The sequence below is a fragment of the Platichthys flesus genome, chromosome 3 (genome assembly GCF_949316205.1).
Source record: "Platichthys flesus chromosome 3, fPlaFle2.1, whole genome shotgun sequence".
NCBI lineage: Eukaryota > Metazoa > Chordata > Actinopteri > Pleuronectiformes > Pleuronectidae > Platichthys > Platichthys flesus.
In genome coordinates, this window is record NC_084947.1 from 18,641,876 (window position 1) to 18,663,520 (window position 21,645).

The 21,645-nt window shown below is 40.2% G+C and overlaps 6 protein-coding genes and 1 long non-coding RNA gene across 7 annotated transcripts; 3 read left to right on the forward strand and 4 right to left on the reverse strand.

The window, feature by feature from the left end:
- Positions 1-1,347: 1,347 nt before the first annotated feature.
- On the reverse strand, positions 1,348-5,290 carry LOC133949210 (lymphoid enhancer-binding factor 1-like). The gene is made up of 4 exons (XM_062383408.1): positions 5,139-5,290; positions 2,027-2,094; positions 1,852-1,920; positions 1,348-1,720 (listed from the first exon to the last, which is right to left on the reverse strand). Exons 2-4 carry the CDS (start codon positions 2,071-2,073, stop codon positions 1,543-1,545), a joined length of 294 nt encoding a protein of 97 aa, XP_062239392.1. The 5' UTR covers positions 2,074-2,094; positions 5,139-5,290; the 3' UTR covers positions 1,348-1,542.
- LOC133949192 (hibernation-specific plasma protein HP-55-like) lies at positions 5,090-9,979 on the forward strand. Its single transcript, XM_062383394.1, has 6 exons — positions 5,090-5,112; positions 8,039-8,678; positions 8,973-9,043; positions 9,158-9,351; positions 9,458-9,605; positions 9,704-9,979. The coding sequence occupies exons 2-6, from the start codon at positions 8,045-8,047 to the stop codon at positions 9,896-9,898; spliced, it is 1,242 nt and encodes a 413-aa protein (XP_062239378.1). The 5' UTR covers positions 5,090-5,112; positions 8,039-8,044; the 3' UTR covers positions 9,899-9,979.
- Positions 9,980-11,780: 1,801 nt separating this feature from the next.
- LOC133949196 (lymphoid enhancer-binding factor 1-like) lies at positions 11,781-13,391 on the reverse strand. Its single transcript, XM_062383407.1, has 6 exons — positions 13,250-13,391; positions 13,075-13,143; positions 12,787-12,943; positions 12,377-12,484; positions 12,195-12,244; positions 11,781-11,942 (listed from the first exon to the last, which is right to left on the reverse strand). The coding sequence occupies exons 1-5, from the start codon at positions 13,294-13,296 to the stop codon at positions 12,197-12,199; spliced, it is 429 nt and encodes a 142-aa protein (XP_062239391.1). The 5' UTR covers positions 13,297-13,391; the 3' UTR covers positions 11,781-11,942; positions 12,195-12,196.
- A 2,050-nt stretch (positions 13,392-15,441) lies between these two features.
- Positions 15,442-15,755, forward strand: LOC133949284 (coiled-coil domain-containing protein 157-like). The gene has a single exon (XM_062383414.1). It carries the CDS (start codon positions 15,504-15,506, stop codon positions 15,753-15,755), a length of 252 nt encoding a protein of 83 aa, XP_062239398.1. The 5' UTR covers positions 15,442-15,503.
- A 1,565-nt stretch (positions 15,756-17,320) lies between these two features.
- LOC133949268 (coiled-coil domain-containing protein 157-like) lies at positions 17,321-18,706 on the forward strand. Its single transcript, XM_062383413.1, has 4 exons — positions 17,321-17,595; positions 17,686-17,854; positions 18,037-18,173; positions 18,315-18,706. The coding sequence occupies exons 1-4, from the start codon at positions 17,422-17,424 to the stop codon at positions 18,345-18,347; spliced, it is 513 nt and encodes a 170-aa protein (XP_062239397.1). The 5' UTR covers positions 17,321-17,421; the 3' UTR covers positions 18,348-18,706.
- Positions 18,707-19,448: 742 nt separating this feature from the next.
- LOC133950893 (uncharacterized) lies at positions 19,449-20,096 on the reverse strand. Its single transcript, XR_009920432.1, has 3 exons — positions 20,029-20,096; positions 19,847-19,896; positions 19,449-19,584 (listed from the first exon to the last, which is right to left on the reverse strand). It is a non-coding gene; the product is annotated as an uncharacterized LOC133950893 (long non-coding RNA).
- A 126-nt stretch (positions 20,097-20,222) lies between these two features.
- LOC133950894 (lymphoid enhancer-binding factor 1-like) lies at positions 20,223-21,091 on the reverse strand. Its single transcript, XM_062385063.1, has 3 exons — positions 20,902-21,091; positions 20,727-20,795; positions 20,223-20,595 (listed from the first exon to the last, which is right to left on the reverse strand). Exons 1-3 carry the CDS (start codon positions 20,946-20,948, stop codon positions 20,418-20,420), a joined length of 294 nt encoding a protein of 97 aa, XP_062241047.1. The 5' UTR covers positions 20,949-21,091; the 3' UTR covers positions 20,223-20,417.
- Positions 21,092-21,645: the final 554 nt, after the last annotated feature.

Consider the following 21,645-nt stretch of genomic DNA (forward strand, 5'->3'; position numbering starts at 1 on the left):
TAATAATATATAATATATACTAAATCATAACAACTAGAAATAATTCTAAGACAATTTAGTGTCTGTGTCCCCTGAGTCTCCTGAAGCCAAATTGAAAGCTTAGAGTGAGGATGTAAAGGAAGATCATTGACATTGCTGAGGCTTGATCTGTTAAGTTTAGGGCAAAAGATGCTGCAAATTTTGAATTTGAGCTATACACACAAAATATTATTAATTGATTTCTTCAGGCTAAAATAAACTCAGTCCATGGAGTTATAATGGAGCTATATATTATTGTATTGTATTGTATTTTATTGTATTCAAATATACCGGCTGCTATGACGACTTAATTTCCCTTCGGGATGAATAAAGTAATCTATCTATCTATCTATAATTTTTTAATTTTTTAATTTTTTCAACCTAACGAGGCCTCTCTCAGACTCACACAGACTCATACATGATTGTGTATCATGAATGCTGTCAAGTATTTATAATTTAACTTGTTATAGTAGTTTCAGCACGGGAGACAGAACAAGAAGATACAAAAGGAATAATTTAATTTTTTATTAAGATGCACAGAGATATAAAATATGAACATTAAAAGGTAAAAAAAGAGGACGAGTCATCAGGGGAATATGTACAGTGAGGGGAGGAGGGCTCCAACTGCTCAGTTAGAAGTGTCCTATGGATTCATCATGCAGTGAGGAAGATGCTTCCTGGAGAGAGGGGAAAGAAATTGATCAGGTCAATATAAAGGTCAAAATAGAAATTTACAAAAGTTCTGACCTCTTCCATTAAGTTTGAGAGAAAAGCAACTTTGGAACCTCATTGTTTGTTTATTATGTTTTATATTCTATATTTCCAAATGTACTATTATTAAATGATTTATTGAACTTCATTTTAAAAGTTAGATATATCCACGTGGTCACTTGTCTTATAATTTAGTCACATTTCATATGAAACCACATCATTATTAACGTACCTTCAGTCGTCCCTGGGGCCGCTCTTCCTGAACCTTTTCTGCTTTTGGCCCTGGACACAAAAACAAACATGTCAGACGTTCAATCCGACATCAGCTGATCTAAACTCTTATCAGTGGCTGTGTTGCACCATGTAATGTAATGATGTGAACATGCATGAGTTGTATGTGAGCACTGTACTTACATCATTTTCCTTTTCTGACCAATCCGGGTAGAGCTGGATGTGAAGCTGCTTCAGCCTCTTTGCTTCTTTATAATATTTATCCCGCTTGTTTTCTGACAGCGCCCTCCAGTGTGAAGACACAGCAAAACACTGTCAGTGCTGTGGTTATAAGTAGTTGCAACACAACTACTTATAACCACAGGCTGACTAGTGCACAAACAGGCATAATCCACATAGATCTACATGAGTCGGTACAGGTCCTGTATTGAAACCTTAGATCTGTTCTCTTGTAAAGTGAAAATAAGTAACAAATCATGCACAGAAATAAAACTTACTGTCAAGATTAAAGTTAGAGGGAGGTTTTAGGAGTGTGGTCTCAGACACTGTCTGATGAAGTTTGTGTGACACTGAGTCTCAAACCTACAGAGCAAAGACACATACCTTCCTTCCAATGATCATGCTGACAGTGGCAGAGTCAGTGGATTTGTGGGTGGCCAGAACGTTCGGCCTCTGCTCCTTCATGAAAAGCATGAAGGCGTTGGGTGGCTTCGGGACGTAAGTTCTCTCATCATCCTGCTGGCTCTCATGTTTCCTCTTTCTGTGGGAAAACATAAAAAACGGACAGAGAACATCAATTACCAATGTGTACAACTGTGGGAGCATCTTGTACACAAATAAATATAAATATATGACACATGAGGTGACTGTGAACTAGACAGACAGACTTACTCTGAGTTGTGGACGTTCACTGGAGAAGGAACTCTGTCTCCTGGAGCTCCGTAAATCATCTTTCCTTTGCTACATAAACACAATTAGACTCATTAGAAGATGTAAAAAACGTGTCTGAAGATACAAACAGAGGCTCAGAGGTGTGTGTGTTTAAATGAATGTGTGTGATACGTACAATAATCCAACAGGAGCCAGCCTCACCTCCAGGTGCCTGGTGTGCATCGCTGTTGGCACATTGTTGAACTGAAAACAAGAACACACACAAAACAGGGGGTGAGACAAACAGCCTCCTCTGTGTCATCAGTCCCCCTGGTGTCACATATGTATACCCAACCCAGCCTTGTATAATCTCTGTCCTGATCTTAATATTGTCCTCCCAAACATGATGATCCAAAGATGAATAATATCTGTTACCTGTGGAAGCAGATGAACTTTGGCTTTGTTTATTCTCTATCAACCACTGTATTTGCTCTGTGTAATGATTACTGTCTCACCATGGCATCAAACTGAGACCATGTATTATACATACTGATGCATAGCAGCCAAAATGTACAAAACTCTAGTGTGATCACTACAGTCTCTTGCCCATACAGTGTATCTGACAGTAAAAACTAATTGAAAGTTTTAGTTTGTAAGAAGTGCTGATCTATGAAAGAAACTGAGAGATTCACCAGAAGCTGCACCAGAGTCACATTTTTACTTTAAAACTTTAATCAACAATTAAAAACTGACGGAATATAAATATTGTCACCTTACAGTTCCTGGAAACTAAAACATGATCCAGATATTGTCGAGGGAATTTAACCCAGACATGTATCAATGTTGTAAGAATTCACTAATCAAACACCACACATACACTCCTACGTAGTTTTTACTTGCAAGGGAAGTCCGCACCTTTGAGTAGGTCGCAGCCAACTTCGACGGTACTTCCCGTATACAGTGTATTTATTCAAAAGCTCAGTTACAAGGTGAAGGTGGGGTTACATTTGCATACAGAAAAGAAACATCTTCATCATCACATCTTTCCAGGCGTGTTTCCTGTTTAAGTAGAAAACCAGACAGCATCTGTTTGTGGTTTCTTGCAAGGCCTGTTGTTGCCCTGTTGTTGAACTCAGAGGTGCCAGACTGCACCTCTATGTCAGACTGTCACACTTTGCATCAGCAGTACACAGGGCCGGTCTTTCCTACAGGCGACATAGGCGGTTGCCTAGGGAGTCACTCAGAGGGGGGCGCCAAAAACTGCGCCGAGCAAAAAATAAAATAAAATATTTTTTTTTTTTGCTAGGCAGAGTTTTTTGCGCCCCCTTCTATATGTGGTATGGTAAAATATTGTATTTAACTACTTTAACAGTAATTTAAGTAGTTTCATTAGAGAAATCAGTAAATGACAGCAGCACTCATGTGGAACGTTTGGCACTGGAGCAGTTGCACCCCGTACTGTCAGAGGTATGGAGGACCATACATGACATAAGTAAAAATAAATAAATAAATAAATGTATAAATAAATACAGAAATAAATAAATAAATGAATAAATAAAAATGGAAATAAATAAATAAATACAGAAATAAATAAATAAATATGTTAATACCAAAAGAAATGTCAAAAGAAATGTCTTAAATATATTTTAACATTTATTTTTTCCCTGATACATTTCCTTTGCATTTGCAGTGTCCTTATGCTAATGAGAAAGGCGGGCCTAACCGCAGTCTCATGCAGGATTGGTCACAGGAGTGTAATGATCCAGCCCTACTACTTCTGCCTTTCAATGCTGGTGTCCAGTAGCTGTTTGCAGCGTTGAGCCAGTTCACACTTAAAATGAACTAGTTCAAGTTCAGAGGGTTAGTTAAGGTTATTTTTTATTGGGATGATTTAGCTGTCAGAAGTCCTGACTGTGAGCGTCACGTCTCCTGTTCTACTGAGCACAATGAGCGAGCCGAGAGGAGGAGGAGGAAACAGAAACTCCAGCTCGGTACAAACCACCTGCAGCTTCTGCTCTGATCAGATCTCTCAGCAGATGTGACCAGAGAAACTCTGTGTTTTCACTGTTTCCACTGTTCCACAGAGTCACTAACTGGCTGTTTCACGGTGAAGTGCTCAGGTCTCAGTCACTGCCCGTGTCTCTGAGCGAGTGTGTGGCGGAGCGCAGGGGCTGTGTGTGTGTAGCTCAGTTGACCAATCCTGCTCGAGACTGAGGTTAGGCCCGCCTTTCTCATTAGCATAAGGACACTGAAATCGAAAAATAAAAGTTGGAATAAATGTGGAAATAAATAAATAAATATGGAAATAAATGCAGAATTAAATAAATCAATGTCTTAAACTTATTTCCACATTTATTTATTTATTTCCACTTTTATTGCAACTTTTATTTATTTCCACATTTATTTATTTCCACATTTCAGTGTCCTTATGCTAATGAGAAAGGCGGGCCTAACCTCAGTCTCGAGCAGGATTGGTCAACTGAGCTACACACACACACAGCCCCTGCGCTCCGTCACACACTCGCTCAGAGACACGGGCAGTGACTGAGACTTGATCTCTTCACCGTGAAACAGCCAGTTAGTGACTCTGTGGAACAGTGGAAACAGTGGAAACACAGAGCTTCTCTGGTCACATCTGCTCAGAGATCAGCGTCTTCATGATCAGAGCAGAGGCTGCAGGTGGTTTGTACCGAGCTGGAGTTTCTGTTTCCTCCTCCTCTCGGCTCGATCATTGTGCTCAGTAGAACAGGAGACGTGACGCTCACAGTCAGGACTACTGACAGCTAAATCATCCCAATAAAATATAACCTTAACTAACCCTCTGAACTTGAACTAGTTCATTTTAAGTGTGAACTGGCTCAACGCTGCAAACAGCTACTGGACACCAGCATTGAGAGGCAGAAGTAGTAGGGCTGGATCATTACACTCCTGTGACCAATCCTGCATGAGACTGCGGTTAGGCCCGCCTTTCTCATTAGCATAAGGACACTGCAAATGCAAAGGAAATGTATCAGGGAAAAAATAAATGTTAAAATATATTTAAGACATTTCTTTTGACATTTCTTTTGGTATTAACATATTTATTTATTTATTTCTGTATTTATTTATTTATTTCCATTTTTATTTATTCATTTATTTATTTATTTCTGTATTTATTTATACATTTATTTATTTATTTATTTTTACTTATGTCATGTATGGTCCTCCATACAGATGCAGTCTAGATGAGGAAGTGAATGCTCCGTGTCGTTACTGCTGCTGCATTCATCCTGTACTCTACAGGTTAGTAGTGGGTGAGAGTCTCCTACGTTAGCTCCTAAAGCTTCGCTTGATCACCACGGGTGTCATTGAGACGTGTTGATGTTGTTTTGATTGTCTACTTAGAGTTAGACTGGTGAAACTTAGAAACTCCGCAGGGCAGTGAGGAGAGACACTCCCGCACTAGGTGGGCGGGACTACATTCGCGTGTATAGGTGTTTATTTTACCTGCACGTCGTCTTGCAGGCGGGTCGAGACAGTATATTGTTTACTTTACAGTGTGTAGTTCAGCTCCGACACACACAGACTCTGTAATTCATGTATTGTTATTGTGCCTTAAAAAAACCAGTTATAAGCTAATGTTCAATAGGTCTATATTATAAATGTTTATATTTCTTTACGAGTGATGATGTATATTAAGATGTTTGGAGAAAAGAGACACCATAATAATTGAATGTATGTTTTATGCACTTTAAAATGCAGTTACACTCAAAGAAATGTTTGTACTTGAAATTGTGTTTAATTTGAATAAGATGCAGTCTGGATGTGGAACTGAAGGCTCCGTTTCGTTACTGCTGCTGCATTCCTGCTGTATTCTACAGATATACTTTGTTGCTGTGGTATCAATTTTGGGACCCATAACATACATCTCCAACCAATACTTTGATGCCAGGAGTGAAGCTTGCCTAGAGCGCCAAATGTGCTAGGGCCGGCCCTGGTCACAAACATTTAACATTGGCGATAATAACTCGTGTAAACGGGGCAGTGTATTGCTGCCGTGACGGTCGCCGTGCGCACCGTCACACTGCTTGAGATGAGATGGACAGTTTTTGATTTAACACAATTTTCTAGAAAATTGTCAGAGCAGTTAATATAAATCCTGCCTTTATTTATCTTATGTGATGATAAAAAACCTCATTCCACAAAGGCAGGAAATTATTGAACTGTTGTATTTCTGGTGAAATTCAAAATTGAAGCCCTTGAATATTAAGTATTAATTCTAATATAATAAATAATCACGATTAACAATCTAAGAATTAGATTTAAACTAATTCATTAAAATCGTGAGGTTTATAAATGTTTGATCAGCATCGTCTGACCATTTCAAACCAACAAGAAGAGAAAACAAAAGAAATACAGAAATATTTTTGTAGAATCAACAAAAAATTTCAAACTGTGAAGAAAATGTGTCTTTGTCGGAGCTCTAACAGTAAGACAGAGAAAATAACTTTCATGTGCTCACAACACATTTATCTCATATTTCTCGAGTGTTTGTTGTTGCAAACATTATGCAACCCAAATAAACAGTGTTTGACTAGTGCACTTTCCTCATAGTTCATCATGATTACATTACATTTCATTTAGCTGATGCTTTTATCCAAAGCGACTTACAATAAGTGCATTCAAACCCGAGGGTACATACCAAGGACGACAAGAATCAAGAAAGTACAATTTCTTCAAATAAAGCAAAACTACAAAGTGCTAAAAGTAAGTGCCATTTAAGTGCTACTAAAGTGTTAGTTTGAAAAAGTTGTTAGTGTTTTTTTTTATTTTTTTTTTTTTATTCAAGGTAAAGTCGGAAGAGGTATGTTTTTAGTTTTCGGCGGAAGATGTGTAGACTTTCTGATGTCCGGATGTCAATGGGGAGCTCATTCCACCATTTAGGAACCAGGACGGAAAACAGTCGTGTTTTTGATGAGTGTTTAGCTCGCAGTGAGGGAGCAACGAGCTGATTGGCCGAAGCACAGCGGAGTGAACGGGGTGGGGTGTAACGTTTGACCATGTCCTGGATGTAGACTGGACCGGATCCGTTCACAGCATGGTACGCAAGTACTAGTGTTTTGAACCGGATGCGAGCAGCCACTGATAACCAGTGACGGAGCGGAGGAGAGGAGTAGTGTGAGTGAATTTAGGTTGGTTAAAAACCAGTCGAGCTGCTGCATTCTGGATGAGCTGCAAAGGTCGGATGGCAGCAGGTAGACCTGCCAGGAGGGAGTTACAGTAATCTAGACGTGAGATGACCAGAGCTTGGACCAGAACCTGCACCGCCTTCTGAGTGAGAAGGGGGCGTATTCTCCTGATGTTGTACAGCATGAATCTACAGGACCGTGTTGTTGCAGTAATGTTGGCAGTAAGGGAGAGTTAGCTGTCGAGTGTTACACCCAGGTTCCTAGCCGTCTGAGTGGGGGTTAACACGGAGTTGTCAAAGTTAATAGTCAGGTCGTGGATGGGAGAGTCTTTCCCTGGAAGGAAAAGAAGTTCAGTTTTGTCAAGGTTAATCTTCAGGTGGTGTTGAGACATCCACTGAGAGATGTCGGTCAGACAGGCAGTGATTCGTGCTGCTACCTGTGTTTCTGATCGGGGAAAAGACAGGATTAGTTGGGTGTCATCGGCATAGCTATGGTAGGAAAAGCCGTGTGAGTGAATGACAGAGCCGAGGGAGTTGGTGTACAAAGAGAAGAGGAGAGGACCTAGGACAGAACCTTGAGGGACCCCAGTAGTGAGGGGACAAGGTTCAGACACAGACCCTCTCCAAGTTACCCTATAAGTGTGTTCATTGAGGTAGGAAGAGAGCAGGGAGAGAGCAGAGCCTGAGACACCGAGGTCCTGAAGGGAGGAGATAAGGATCTGGTGGTTCACTGTGTCGAATGCAGCAATGCATTAAAAATGTTTGATCAGCATCGTCTGACCATTTCAAACCAACAAGAAGAGAAAACAAAAGAAATACAGAAATATTTTTGTAGAATCAACAAAAAATTTCAAACTGTGAAGAAAATGTGTCTTTGTCGGAGCTCTAAAGCTCGAAAGCTCTCTTTCTCTGTCTTACTAGACAGAGAAAATAACTTTCATGTGCTCACAACACATTTATCTCATATTTCTCGAGTGTTTATTGTTGCAAACATTATGCAACCCAAATAAACAGTGTTTGACTAGTGCACTTTCCTCATAGTTCATCATGATGCGTGCAGCCTTGTGTATCTGGATCTTATCAGCAATGGCCTGCGTTGGAAGAAGCCATCACCATGCAGAGCATCACGATGTCAAAGGTCCAACAGACCAAGACACTGCTCCCAACAGCGTCTCACTGGTGTCCTCAGCCAACAAAGGATTCACCTACCGTCTGTACAGGAAGCTGGCTGCTCACTCTGACTCGGAAGGCAAGAACATCTTCTTCTCACCAAAGAGCGTGTCTCTGGCACTGGCAGCCTTGTCTGTAGGAGCGCGGGGGGAGACCCATCAGCAGCTTTTCAATGGTCTGGGTTTCAACAGCTCTGAGCTGACACAGGCAAATGTGGATGAGGCTTTCCAAGTGCTCCTGGAGCAGGCAAACAAAATGTCTCATCAAGACACCAGCGAAGGCACCGCTGTGTTCGTCGATCGCGACTTTACGCCAAATCTGGATTTCCTGGACGTCTTGAAGAAGTCCTACTTGGCCGATGGGTTCAATGTTGACTTCACCAACACTGTAAAAAGTGCCAATACCATCAACAGCTATGTGGCCGAGAAGACCAAGGGGAAGATCGACAAGCTGGTGGACAGCCTGGATGCAGACACAATCATGTATCTCATAAGTTACATCTACTTTAAAGGTAAAAAGAGACATCAAACTGTGTTTGTTTCTCTCTAGTTGTATCTCAATTCAGCGGCAGATGTCTTTTTAACATGTGTACCATTAGATCTTCTAACATTTTTAAAAATCTGTCGTTTTCACCTGGCTTTTTGCCGCCATTACCTCTTTGGGACGTAATTTGTTCTACAAATGCAGCTTCCAAAGGATGCAGCCCTCGAATTGAGACACAGCCTCTGTCTCTGTTTCTGAATTCCCAGCATTTAAGTTTGACATGTCTGTGATAAGCTGTTTTTAATTTCTCCTCTTCAAACAGGAAAGTGGGATCAACCATTTGATCCAAAGATGACCAGGAAGGATGAGTTCATAGTGGATGAAAACACCAAGGTTCAAAGTTGCACCATTTATTCTGAATGGACATGAGTTACATATAATCATGCATCCTCCACTGTGTGATTTCCAATTATTGGATGTTTCATGTTTAAAACTCCAACTTCCCAGGTTCCAGTTGAGATGATGAATATGAAGGAGTACGTAGACATCTATTACGACCAAGCTATAAACACGTCAGTCCTCCACCTTCCCTTCAACAGCTCCTCCTCCATGCTGCTGCTGTTGCCTGACGATATGGCAACACTGGAGAACGCCATCTGCCCGGGACATGTCAGCCAATGGCTGAAGTGGATGAGGTGCAGGTGGAGAGAACTCATCCTAATGTCATCCAATATTTTGGGGTTTTGCTCCTTTTGATTAATTATCACAGTCAGATCAATCACTCTATGTTTGTCTATTTGCTTTAAGGGAATATTACATATATCTTCCAAAGTACTCCATCAAGACTTCCTACAATCTGAAAGACGTGTTGATTGAAATGGGAATGACGGACATGTTCGATACTCGTGCAGACCTGAGTGGCATCGCAGAGGGGAAGAACCTGGTAGTGTCAGAGGTCAGGGAAGAGAGTTATACTGTATGTTATGGCATTCGTTTTTTCCCAGCATTTCATCCACCTGTTATCTCACTCTGCTTCTATTCTACCCCATGAAGGTGGTGCACAAAGCTACCCTGGATGTGGACGAGGCCGGAGCCACCGCTACAGCCGCTACAGGCATCGGCACATCGCGCACTTCTGGGGGCTTAATACCTGTCCTGAAGTTCAATCGCCCGTTCATGCTCGTCATCATTGACCGTGCCACAGAAAGCCCTCTCTTTGTTGGCAAGATTATCAACCCAACCATTTGATGAAGATGAAACGTTTTGTGTTCACTCAAGCACTGCTGCTGCATCATGTGTAAAGCACAAATACATAAAATCTTCAATCTGTGTCTGTCTTTAATGACTTTAGTTGATGAGTGTTTGTTTCTATACAGTTTTTGAATGAGGAAAACAAAGGGACATGAGATTAACCACTGGTATTTACATTTTCATTCAGCAAATACAATAAATTCAGAAACCATTTTATATTTTAAATTCATCTTTTTTTCCCTTTAGGTTCAGTGTGTAAGATATAGGTTAGAGGGATTTATTGGTAGAAGTATGAATTGTTGTTTTCTTTACCGTAGAATGGGCGCTTTAAATTCTAATACTTTATATTTACGTCTGGAGCGGGTCCTACCTATGGAGGCCGCCATGTTTTTATTTACAGTATTACAAACTGGAGAAACGAAACATCTTTTGAGTTTTTATGACAGCTGAAGTCTACCACAGGTTCTCTTTCATGTTTGGAAAGGGAGGTTGAGGTGAAGGGTGTTTAGATGCAAAATGCAACTTCACCGCTAGATTTCACTAAATTCTACACACTGAACCTTTATGTCTTTTATTCAATATTTGACTGAGCACTGGAGCATGTTTGTCTTTACATACGTAACCCAGGGGCAGCGAGCTGGAGCTGTGATTAGCACTAATGCAACAAGAAGGTTCCTAGTGAGATTCCCAGTTTGTCCTGGGCCATGCTATGTTCTCCTCGTGTCTGTGTGTATTTTCTCTAAGTAGGTAAATAACACTTCAGCCAAAATATAGCACAATATAATGTCCAGGGTTACCAACTGTTAAATGTCACCAGTTGCTCAACACACATGAGGCCTAGGTGGAAGCGCCAATCACTGTCTGCAAGTTGTGATGCTGGACGCAAGAGGTTGTGGTTTGACATGACTTGACTTTTTCCCTGGAGTCCTTTTGCTTTATTTAAGCAGATCCAGGTTCGCAGCTGCGGTCACATCGTGACAGTGGATCATGGATCGTTGAATGTGTTTGTAGTTCCTGTTGGCAGCTGATTATGACTACAAGTAGAATAACAAGATATACAATATGCCTCGAACCATTACTGGCAACATCTCTATCAGTAGAATTGCCATTGCTTAGGCTTGATCACTGTTACATTTCAGGCTGAAGATGTTGCACGTTGTTAAGCCCTGTAAGGAACATTTTGAATTCGAGCTATACAAACAAAATTTTGGAAAAAAAAATATTAACTGATTTCTTCAGGCTAAAATAAACTCAGTCCATGGAGTTATAATGGAGCTATAATTCTTTTAACCTCACGATGTGGTGTCCTGTCATTTTAGTTTGTTAATTCCAGTCTCATCAGTGTAATTTCTGTTTCCTGTTTTATTTTGTAGTATCTGTCCCTTGTGTGTGATTTCTATCTTCACTTCCTTTCGGTGATTGTCTTCCCAGTCCTCATGTGTTTCACCTGTGGTTAATTGCTCCTGCCTTCTCTCTTGTGTCTATTTAAGCCTCTGTGTTCCCCAAGCCCTTTGTCGGTTTGTACTCATTGTTGTGCTACTCGTTTCTACACGTATTCTTCTATAGGTTTGTTTTGTACTGCTGTCTCCACCAGCTTCTCCTGCTTCCTTGTTCTCTGTGCGCCTTGTCGCCAGAAGTTTTCCTGTTAGTGTTAGTTTGTTTTTGTCTTGTTAAAGACCTGTTTTGTATGTTAAATCCCTTTTTGTTATAACCTCTGCATCCTGGGTCCATCTCCTCCATCAAACCGTAGCACACGATGCCTCTCTCAGACTCACACAGACAAGATTGTGTAAAATGAATGCTGTCAAGTATTTATAATTTAACTTGTTATAGTAGCTTCAGCACGGGAGACAGAACAAGATGATACAAAAGGAATAATTTCATTTTTTATTAAGATGCACAGAGATATAAAATATGAACATTAAAAGGTAATAAAAAGAGGATGAGTCATCAGGGGAATATGTACAGTGAGGGGAGGAGGGCTCCAACTGCTCAGTTAGAAGTGTCCTATGGATTCATCATGCAGTGAGGAAGATGCTTCCTGGAGAGAGGGGAAAGAAATTGATCAGGTCAATATTATGTCAAAATAAAATTTTACAAAAGTTCTGACCTCTTCCAATAAGTTTGAGAGAAAAGCAGCTTTGGAACCTCATTGTTTGGTTATTATGTTTTATATTCTATATTTCTAAATGTATTAAATGATTTATTGAACTTCATTTTAAAAGTTAGATATATCCACGTGGTCGTATAATTTAGTCACATTTCATATGAAACCACATAATTATTAACGTACCTTCAGTCGTCTCTGGGGCCGCTCTTCCTGAACCTTTTCTGCTTTTGGCCCTGGACACAAAAACAAACATGTCAGACGTTCAATCCGACATCAGCTGATCTAAACTCTTATCAGTGGCTGTGTTGCACCATGAAATCTTATGATGTGAACATGCATGAGTTGTTTGTGAGCACTGTACTTACATAATTTTCCTTTTCTGACCAATCCGGGTAGAGCTGGTTGTGAAGCTGCTTCAGCCTCTTTGCTTCTTTATAATATTTATCCCGCTTGTTTTCTGACAGCGCCCTCCACTGTGAAGACACAGCAACACACTGTCAGTGCACTCAGCAACACACAACTACATATAACCACAGGCTGACTACTGCACAAACAGGCATAATCCACATAGATCTGCATGAGTCGGTACAGGTCCTGTATTGAAACCTTAGATCTGTTCTCTTGTAAAGTGAAAATAAGTAACAAATCATGCACAGGAATAAAACTTACTGTCAAGATTAAAGTTAGAGGGAGGTTTTAGGAGTGTGGTCTCAGACACTGTCTGATGAAGTTTGTGTGACACTGAGTCTCAAACCTACAGAGCAAAGACACATACCTTCCTTCCAATGATCATGCTGACAGTGGCAGAGTCAGTGGATTTGTGGGTGGCCAGAACGTTCGGCCTCTGCTCCTTCATGAAAAGCATGAAGGCGTTGGGTGGCTTCGGGACGTAAGGCCTCTCATCATCCTGCTGGCTCTCATGTTTCCTCTTTCTGTGGGAAAACATAAAAAACAGACAGAGAACATAAATTACCAATGTGTACAACTGTGGGAGCATCTTGTACACAAATAAATATAAATATATGACACATGAGGTGACTGTGAACTAGACAGGCAGACTTACTCTGAGTTGTGGACGTTCACTGGAGAAGGAACTCTGTCTCCTGGAGCTCCGTAAATCATCTTTCCTTTGCTACATAAACACAATTGGACTTATTAGAAGACGTAAAAAACGTGTTTGAAGATACAAACAGATGCTCAGAGTTGTGTGTTTTTAAATGAATGTGTGTGATACGTACAATAATCCAACAGGAGCCAGCCTCACCTCCAGGTGCCTGGTGTGCATCGCTGTTGGCACATTGTTGAACTGAAAACAAGAACACACACAAAACAGGGGGTGAGACAAACCGCCTCCTCTGTGTCATCTGTCCCCCTGGTGTCACATATGTATACCCAACCCAGCCTTGTATAATCTCTGTCCTGATCTTAATATTGTCCTCCCAAACATGATGATCCAAAGATGAATAATATCTGTAACCTGTGGTTGAGGTTGAATTGGATGCTGCTCCGCGTGAAATCCCATCCAGTTCACCAATGGAGACCCATCTCGGACATCACGAGGAGGTGATTGGTTGTTTGGTTCCTCCAACTGGTCCTGGGGTACTCCCCAGGCCACTTCCCGCATCTCCCTGTTACGGGTCTCATCTAACATTGCTGACCATATGTTCAGGATCCAGGAAGGTGGATTGTTGTCTCCTTCATCGTCGCTGGCATCTGAAATTGGTAAGAAACTGGGATTGAGATACTTTAAAAGTATAAAGCATCAGGGATAAAAACACCAAGTCCAAAATATTTCTACTACTTCACTACAATCCAGAGGAAATCCTATGCGTTTCACTGCTCTATATTTATCTGACTGATAAATGATAATAAATATTTCTCTACCTCAGCATGCAACAAGCTTATGTGCTGATAAATACATAGAAGATGCTGATAAATACACATTATTTATCAAATTTTATCATTTACTGAGATATTTAAAAATATTAATTTGTTTTATAACAATCAGTCCACAGATGCGTGTGTTGACAGATCAGTTCATCTAAATTATAGAAAAATAAAACTTTCTACATGAAAAAACAACATGTTCAAACTTAGTTTTAACAAAAATATCGATGTGAGTATTACCTGGTGTGTATTCGGACGGATCAATTAACGGATAATCAAGCATTTTGAAGGTGAAGTCAATATTTGCAGATGTAATCTTCTGGCGTCTTTTTTCAGAGGTATAATTCTGGAAATGATCAAAGTGACAAACTGTTCTGAATATATAGAGTTCAACATCAAAGTCAATACTCATCATAGTCAACCTTGTTGTGGCTATGATCATCATCATGATCATCACACTGTACAGAAAATATAGTGTTAGCTGGTACATGCACCCTAGACATAAAAAGGGGGCTTGAGCCCCTACCTTTTTTTTTTTTAAAGAGAGAAAGTGCCCTTTTTCTGGTGTGCTTTAAAAAATAAAAAAAATAATGTATTCAGACAATCCAGTATCCAGTTGCTTGGCTATAGAAGCTGACGGTTATCTTGTAGAAAAAAAGTAACTAAACAATGCCAAACATTTTATTTTATTTATTACTTGTAATACTATTCATGTCAAAGTTTAATGCCTTTTTTGTTAATATTTCAATAAAGTTGCAGTATTTCTGCATTTTCTCAACAGATTATCACAACAGTGTTCTTCCAGTATATTTGCAGTTTTTTTCCAGTAAAATTAATAAAATGAGTAGGAAAGGAGAGCAGAATTCACAATGTTTAATGGCTGCAACTAAACATAGTTGCTTGGTTGGTTTTCTTATTTACACCGAGAAAAGTTATAAAAAATATATACTAGAAACTAGTAGCATAAAATACATGCACATTATGGGATAGTTTATTTTGTTCTTGCTGCTGTAGATAGAAACTTAGTGAATACTAAAGAAGACAATTGTCTCTATTTGAACCGTTGAGTATTTAACAATTGTGTGAGTTTGAGGGTATTTATTTTTTATAAATAATTATGAGAAGTGCCCTTTTTCTCACTTGAGCCCCTTCCCCCCAAACTGTCTGTGCACGTCCTTGCTCTCCATCAGGACAAAGCAGTATTGTGTCCTGCCTCTCACCTTTCACAAGAATGACCTGTGAGTGAAGTGTAAACTCCACCAGAGAGCGCTGTTGTAACCAGGAATTTATGACTGAAAACCTTTTAATAAGTATAAGAAATGATACATTAAAGGTATTTTTTTTGTATTTTTTCCATTGGTTTGAGCAAACTGTTCACAGAATAGAACTAAGGAACATTGAATAACTCTCAGTAGAGCTCATACTTCACCAACAGTCTCCCTATAAAACCACATTTAAATTAACTAGAACTAGTTTATTTGAATGTGCACCAAATATCACACACTCAGGGAGATTCGTCGACAACAGACTACACCCACTCCCTCTCAGAAGTTGTGTTTCATTGGGAGCTAAGCTGGGGTCAGACCTACAGTCTATGGGTCAGACATGAGTCAGTTCCTGGGACGTCAGGACTGTATCGAGAGCCTCCGGGGAGACCTGGTGGATCTTCAGGGAGCCATCTTGGACGTGTTCTCCAGGACCGGCCCGCTGCGCGTCCCCTCCTGGAAGTTCCCCGACAAAGTCTCCTGTAACCTGGACATGGTGGCTCTGCTGGGCCAGTATGACTTTGTGGAGGGGGAGAGCGAATTCAACCAGCACTCCCATAGTGTCTTACTAGAGCCTGTAATTGACAGGTAATTCAGTACCATTATTATTGTTGTTGTTATTATTACTGTAATATTGGTATTTCTATAAGAGTAATGCTAATCCCAATAATATTAATATTACTATTTATTCGTTTTCTACTACTGCTAGTGTTCATTATAATAATATAAATATGGTAGTTGTCTGTATTTATTAATCACATAAGATTACTGATAACAAAAGCAAGATTTTTCTTTCTTCCTGATCAAGATTACTGCTTCTTCTACAAAGCTCCAGTTCTTATGTTGAGCAGCTGAGGTGCAGCCCCAGGAGAGAACAAACCCAGCAGAAAGGAGGCCTGTCAGTTGGTCTCGTGGTCAGAAACTACTGGAGTAATTTAGTTGATTTTGCCAGCCTCACGGTAGGCATGTTTTATTTATTAGAAGAAGATTTGAACAGAAAGTGGATAAATTCCCATAACTCTCTCATGCTTTTTCTTCTGTGTTTTAGGGCAGCAAGAAACAGCCAAAACCAAAGACATTGGACTGTGATGAGACAGAGACTGTGTCGTGTGCTTCCCCCCAGGTGAGTTCAAAGAGTGACAGCTGCCGACATTGCTCATCTGCCTGGTCTTCATCCAGCTCCTTCAAGTATTTCCTGCAGAACCATTCACCCTCCAGTCCTTCCCACAACTCCCCATGCTGTCCTAAAACGGAGAGTCGCAGTGTGGGCTGTCAGACAGTGGAATCGTCTCTCTCTCCCTGCGACGCCTGTCATCAGGTGCAGTCCACCTTGAGAAAGACAGGATATGCTTTGGTGGAACTGTTTCAGAGTGAGGGCCTTCCGTCCTCTCTGCAGCCACTGTTGGCTGCTGTGGAGGACACCCTGCAGCTTGGACACATGACAACAGGGGATGTTGCCCAATGGGCCAATGAGCAACTCAGGGACCTGCGCCGGCTGGAGAAACATATGCAAGATGTGCGGGCTACAGTCCACCCTCTTAGGGATAGATTAGCAGCAACAGAGACTGAGCGGGATAAATTCCGAACTCAGTTGGAAAGAGCACGGAAAGACTTCAAGCAGGAGACAGAGAAACGCCAGGCAACCATTGTCCAGCTGGAGTTTTCACTTAGCAAAGCACAGAGGTCCATGAAGGAAACAGAGACAACGTTGCAAGAGGAGAAACAACAACTCAGGAGAGGTGCAGTAATCTCACACATGAATATGATGAGAACACAAAGAGATCACAGTCAGCACTCATACTTTTATTTTCTATTTTTTGCAACAGAAACTTTGTCGCAGGAAGATGCATTGCAAGCACTTGGTAAAGACTTTTATGATTTAAAATCTTGGGTTTATATCTTTCAGGATTGTATGAAACACTTGTGGCTTAGTTTCACACATAAAATAAACCGATAATGCAGATTTTTTTTGGTAGAATGTGAGAAGATTGCACTGCAGGAAAAAGTAGAGTCCTTGCACTTGGAGGAAGAGGCCTGTTGTAAACTACAAAACAGGATCCAGCAACTAGAGAGTGACATCTCTGAAACTCAAGTTCTTCTTGAAAAGGAGAAAGCCAAGTACCACAGCGCTTGTTGCCAGCAAGAGGTCAGTGCCACAACAAACACCAGATTAGGAAACGTTTACGGTTTCACTCATGGATCAGTTGTGCAGCAGTATTCAAATACACGCTAGTAAATAGTTTTGGTGCATCCAGTCAATGCAGGCGAAGCAGAAGTCTTTGTTGGAGAGAGTGGATGACCTCGATGAAGAGTGTGAAGAGCTGCAGAGGCAGTTGGGAGATGAAGAGGAGAGACAGAATCACCTACACAATGAGCTGCAACAGATGTCAGAGGAGAAGATGCAACTGCAGGCTCAGCTAACACAACAGCAGGTGTATTAGTGCTCCTATCCACAATAATACCCATAATAAATGCCTTTAAACATACAGCTCATGCTTACATTGTGTATATCTTTCTGACAGGTCTTGGGTTTTGACCTTCAAAAGGAGAAGGAGACGGTGGAAACAAACATGGCCGAACTAGAGAAGAGCGTGGTTGAGCTGAAGGAACATGTGCAAGCTCTATTGGAGAGGGAGAAGCTGTTGGTGGCTTTTCCAGAGCTCAGCGCCCAAGTGCAGGCCCAACCACAGAGTAGGCATTTATTCAATCTTAGCATGTTGACCATCTCTCTTTGGAATACACAGAACAGGAAGATGAACTCAAATAGTTAGCAATAGTGATTCCACAAGTGTGTTTCCAGTCATTTATTTGCCACCTGTCTCTGTTGTCGTCCTGTTGAATGCTTGCATATTCTTTCTTTGCAACTTTTCAAGGTACAGGAAATGTGCTTTTGGACATGGAGAAACAAATGCAGGCTAATTGTGTTCGCATAAAAGTTCTGGAGCAGGAAAATGCTACCCTACACAGCAGCCTGGACAAACTGAGGGAGAGAGCTCATTTTGTTTCGAGGGTAGGATGAATGGAAATTCAAAATAATTATCTGACACTAATCTAACAGTTCACTGTAAGCACTCTAAATAATGTTCTTTTATAAATGATTAATCATGAAACTGTGGCTTAATTGTTGCTTTATCTCTTCTTTGTTCAACAGGCACAGCAGTGCAGCACGGCTGGGACGCAGTAACAGGGGGAGGGAACCAAATATACATGTTTGGTTCCCTCCACCTATGTATGGAAGGTAGATAATGTCAACTTAATTTGGCTTGTTCTTTCTCTTCTTTTTTATAAGAAACAGACCAATACACAAGATGATGTCAAATTTTTAGGATACGATTGTGTTGCAACTTATCACCTAACAAACACTATTTGGTTGGTAATGCATTATATTGTTCTATAGTGTGACTGATGTGTCAACATGTTAATAAACATCCCATGAGGTCAGATATTAAAGAATAGGCCTCACTCATATGATACATCAGAAAAAGGAATTTAGATCGAATTCATAATGCAATCTCTGAATTTAATGTATTTGCTAAATACAAATAAAAATACCTGTGGATAAACTCATGTCTTACTTCAAAAACAAATATTGAAATCAAACACTCACAAACAGTAAAATTGTTTGCTTCACAAAAATCATAAAAGAAAATAAAGACACTGATGAAGTTTTTATGTATTTTTACATGTGTTGCAGCAGCAGTGCTTGAGTTATGTGGAGCAATCTAAACTGTACACTCTAATAATATATAATATGTACTAAATCATGACAACTAGAAATAATTCTAAGACAATCTAGTGTCTGTGTCCCCTGAGTCTCCTGAAGCCAAATTGAAAGCTTAGAGTGAGGATGTAAAGGAAGATCATTGACATTGCTGAGGCTTGATCTGTTAAGTTTAGGGCAAAAGATGCTGCAAATTTTGAATTTGAGCTAAACAAACAAAATATTATTAATTGATTTCTTCAGGCTAAAATAAACTCAGTCCATGGAGTTATAATGGAGCTATATATATTATTGTATTGTATTGTATTTTATTGTATTCAAATATACCGGCTGCTATGACGACTTAATTTCCCTTCGGGGATGAATAAAGTAATCTATCTATCTATCTATAATTCTTTCAACCTAATGAGGCCTCTCTCAGACTCACACAGACTCATACATGATTGTGTAACATGAATGCTGTCAAGTATTTATAATTTAACTTGTTATAGTAGCTTCAGCACGGGAGACAGAACAAGATGATACAAAAGGAATAATTTCATTTTTTTATTAAGATGCACAGAGATATAAAATATGAACATTAAAAGGTAATAAAAAGAGGATGAGTCATCAGGGGAATATGTACAGTGAGGGGAGGAGGGCTCCAACTGCTCAGTTAGAAGTGTCCTATGGATTCATCATGCAGTGAGGAAGATGCTTCCTGGAGAGAGGGGAAAGAAATTGATCAGGTCAATATAAAGGTCAAAATAGACATTTACAAAAGTTCTGACCTCTTCCATTAAGTTTGAGAGAAAATCAACTTTTGTCATTGTTTGTTTATTATGTTTTATATTCTATATTTCCAAATGTACTATTATTAAATGATTTATTGAACTTCATTTTAAAAGTTAGATATATCTACGTGGTCACTTGTCTTATAATTTAGGCACATTTCACATGAAACCACATCATTATTAACGTACCTTCAGTCGTCTCTGGGGCCGCTCTTCCTGAACCTTTTCTGCTTTTGGCCCTGGACAGAAAAATAAACATGTCAGACGTTCAATCCGACATCAGCTGATCTAAACTCTTATCAGTGGCCGTGTTGCACCATGTAATCTTATGATGTGAACATGCATGAGTTGTTTGTGAGCACTGTACTTACATAATTTTCCTTTTCTGACCAATCCGGGTAGAGTTGGTTGTGAAGCTGCTTCAGCCTCTTTGCTTCTTTATAATATTTATCCCGCTTGTTTTCTGACAGCGCCCTCCACTGTGAAGACACAGCAACACACTGTCAGCGCACTCAGCAACACACAACTACATATAACCACAGGCTGACTAGTGCACAAACAGGCATAATCCACATAGATCTGCATGAGTCGGTATAGGTCCTGTATTGAAACCTTAGATCTGTTCTCTTGTAAAGTGAAAATAAGTAACAAATAATGCACAGAAATAAAACTTACTGTCAAGATTAAAGTTAGAGGAAGGTTTTAGAAGTGTGGTCTCAGACACTGTCTGATGAAGTTTGTGTGACACTGAGTCTCAAACCTACAGAGCAAAGACACATACCTTCCTTCCAATAATCATGCTGACAGTGGCAGAGTCAGTGGATTTGTGGGTGGCCAGAATGTACGGCCTCTGCTCCTTCATGAAAAGCATGAAGGCGTTGGGTGGCTTCGGGACGTAAGGCCTCTCATCATCCTGCTGGCTCTCATGTTTCCTCTTTCTGTGGGAAAACATAAAAAACGGACAGAGAACATAAATTACCAATGTGTACAACTGTGGGAGCATCTTGTACACAAATAAATATAAATATATGACACATGAGGTGACTGTGAACTAGACAGACAGACTTACTCTGAGTTGTGGACGTTCACTGGAGAAGGAACTCTGTCTCCTGGAGCTCCGTAAATCATCTTTCCTTTGCTACATAAACAAAATTAGACTCATTAGAATACGTAAAAAACGTGTTTGAAGATACAAACAGAGGCTCAGAGATGTGTGTGTTTAAATGAATGTGTGTGATACGTACAATAATCCAACAGGAGCCAGCCTCACCTCCAGGTGCCTGGTGTGCATCGCTGTTGGCACATTGTTGAACTGAAAACAAGAACACACACAAAACAGGGGGTGAGACAAACCGCCTCCTCTGTGTCATCTGTCCCCCTGGTGTCACATATGTATACCCAACCCAGCCTTGTATAATCTCTGTCCTGATCTTAATATTGTCCTCCCAAACATGACGATCCAAAGATGAATAATATCTGTTACCTGTGGTTGAGGTTGAATTGGATGCTGCTCCGCGTGAAATCCCATCCAGTTCACCAATGGAGACCCATCTCGGACATCACAAGGAGGTGATTGGTTGTTTGGTTCCTCCAACTGGTCCTGGGGTACTCCCCAGGCCACTTCCCGCATCTCCCTGTTACGGGTCTCATCTAACATTGCTGACCATATGTTCAGGATCCAGGAAGGTGGATTGTTGTCTCCTTCATCGTCGCTGGCATCTGAAATTGATAAGAAACTGGGATTGAGATACTTTAAAAGTATAAAGCATCAGGGATAAAAACACCAAGTACAAAATATTTCTACTACTTCACTACAATCCAGAGGAAATCCTATGCGTTTCACTGCTCTATATTTATCTGACTGATAAATGATAATAAATATTTCTCTACCTCAGCATGCAACAAGCTTATGTGCTGATAAATACATAGAAAATGCTGATAAATACATATTAATTATCAAATAAGATCGTTTACTGAGTTTTTAAAAA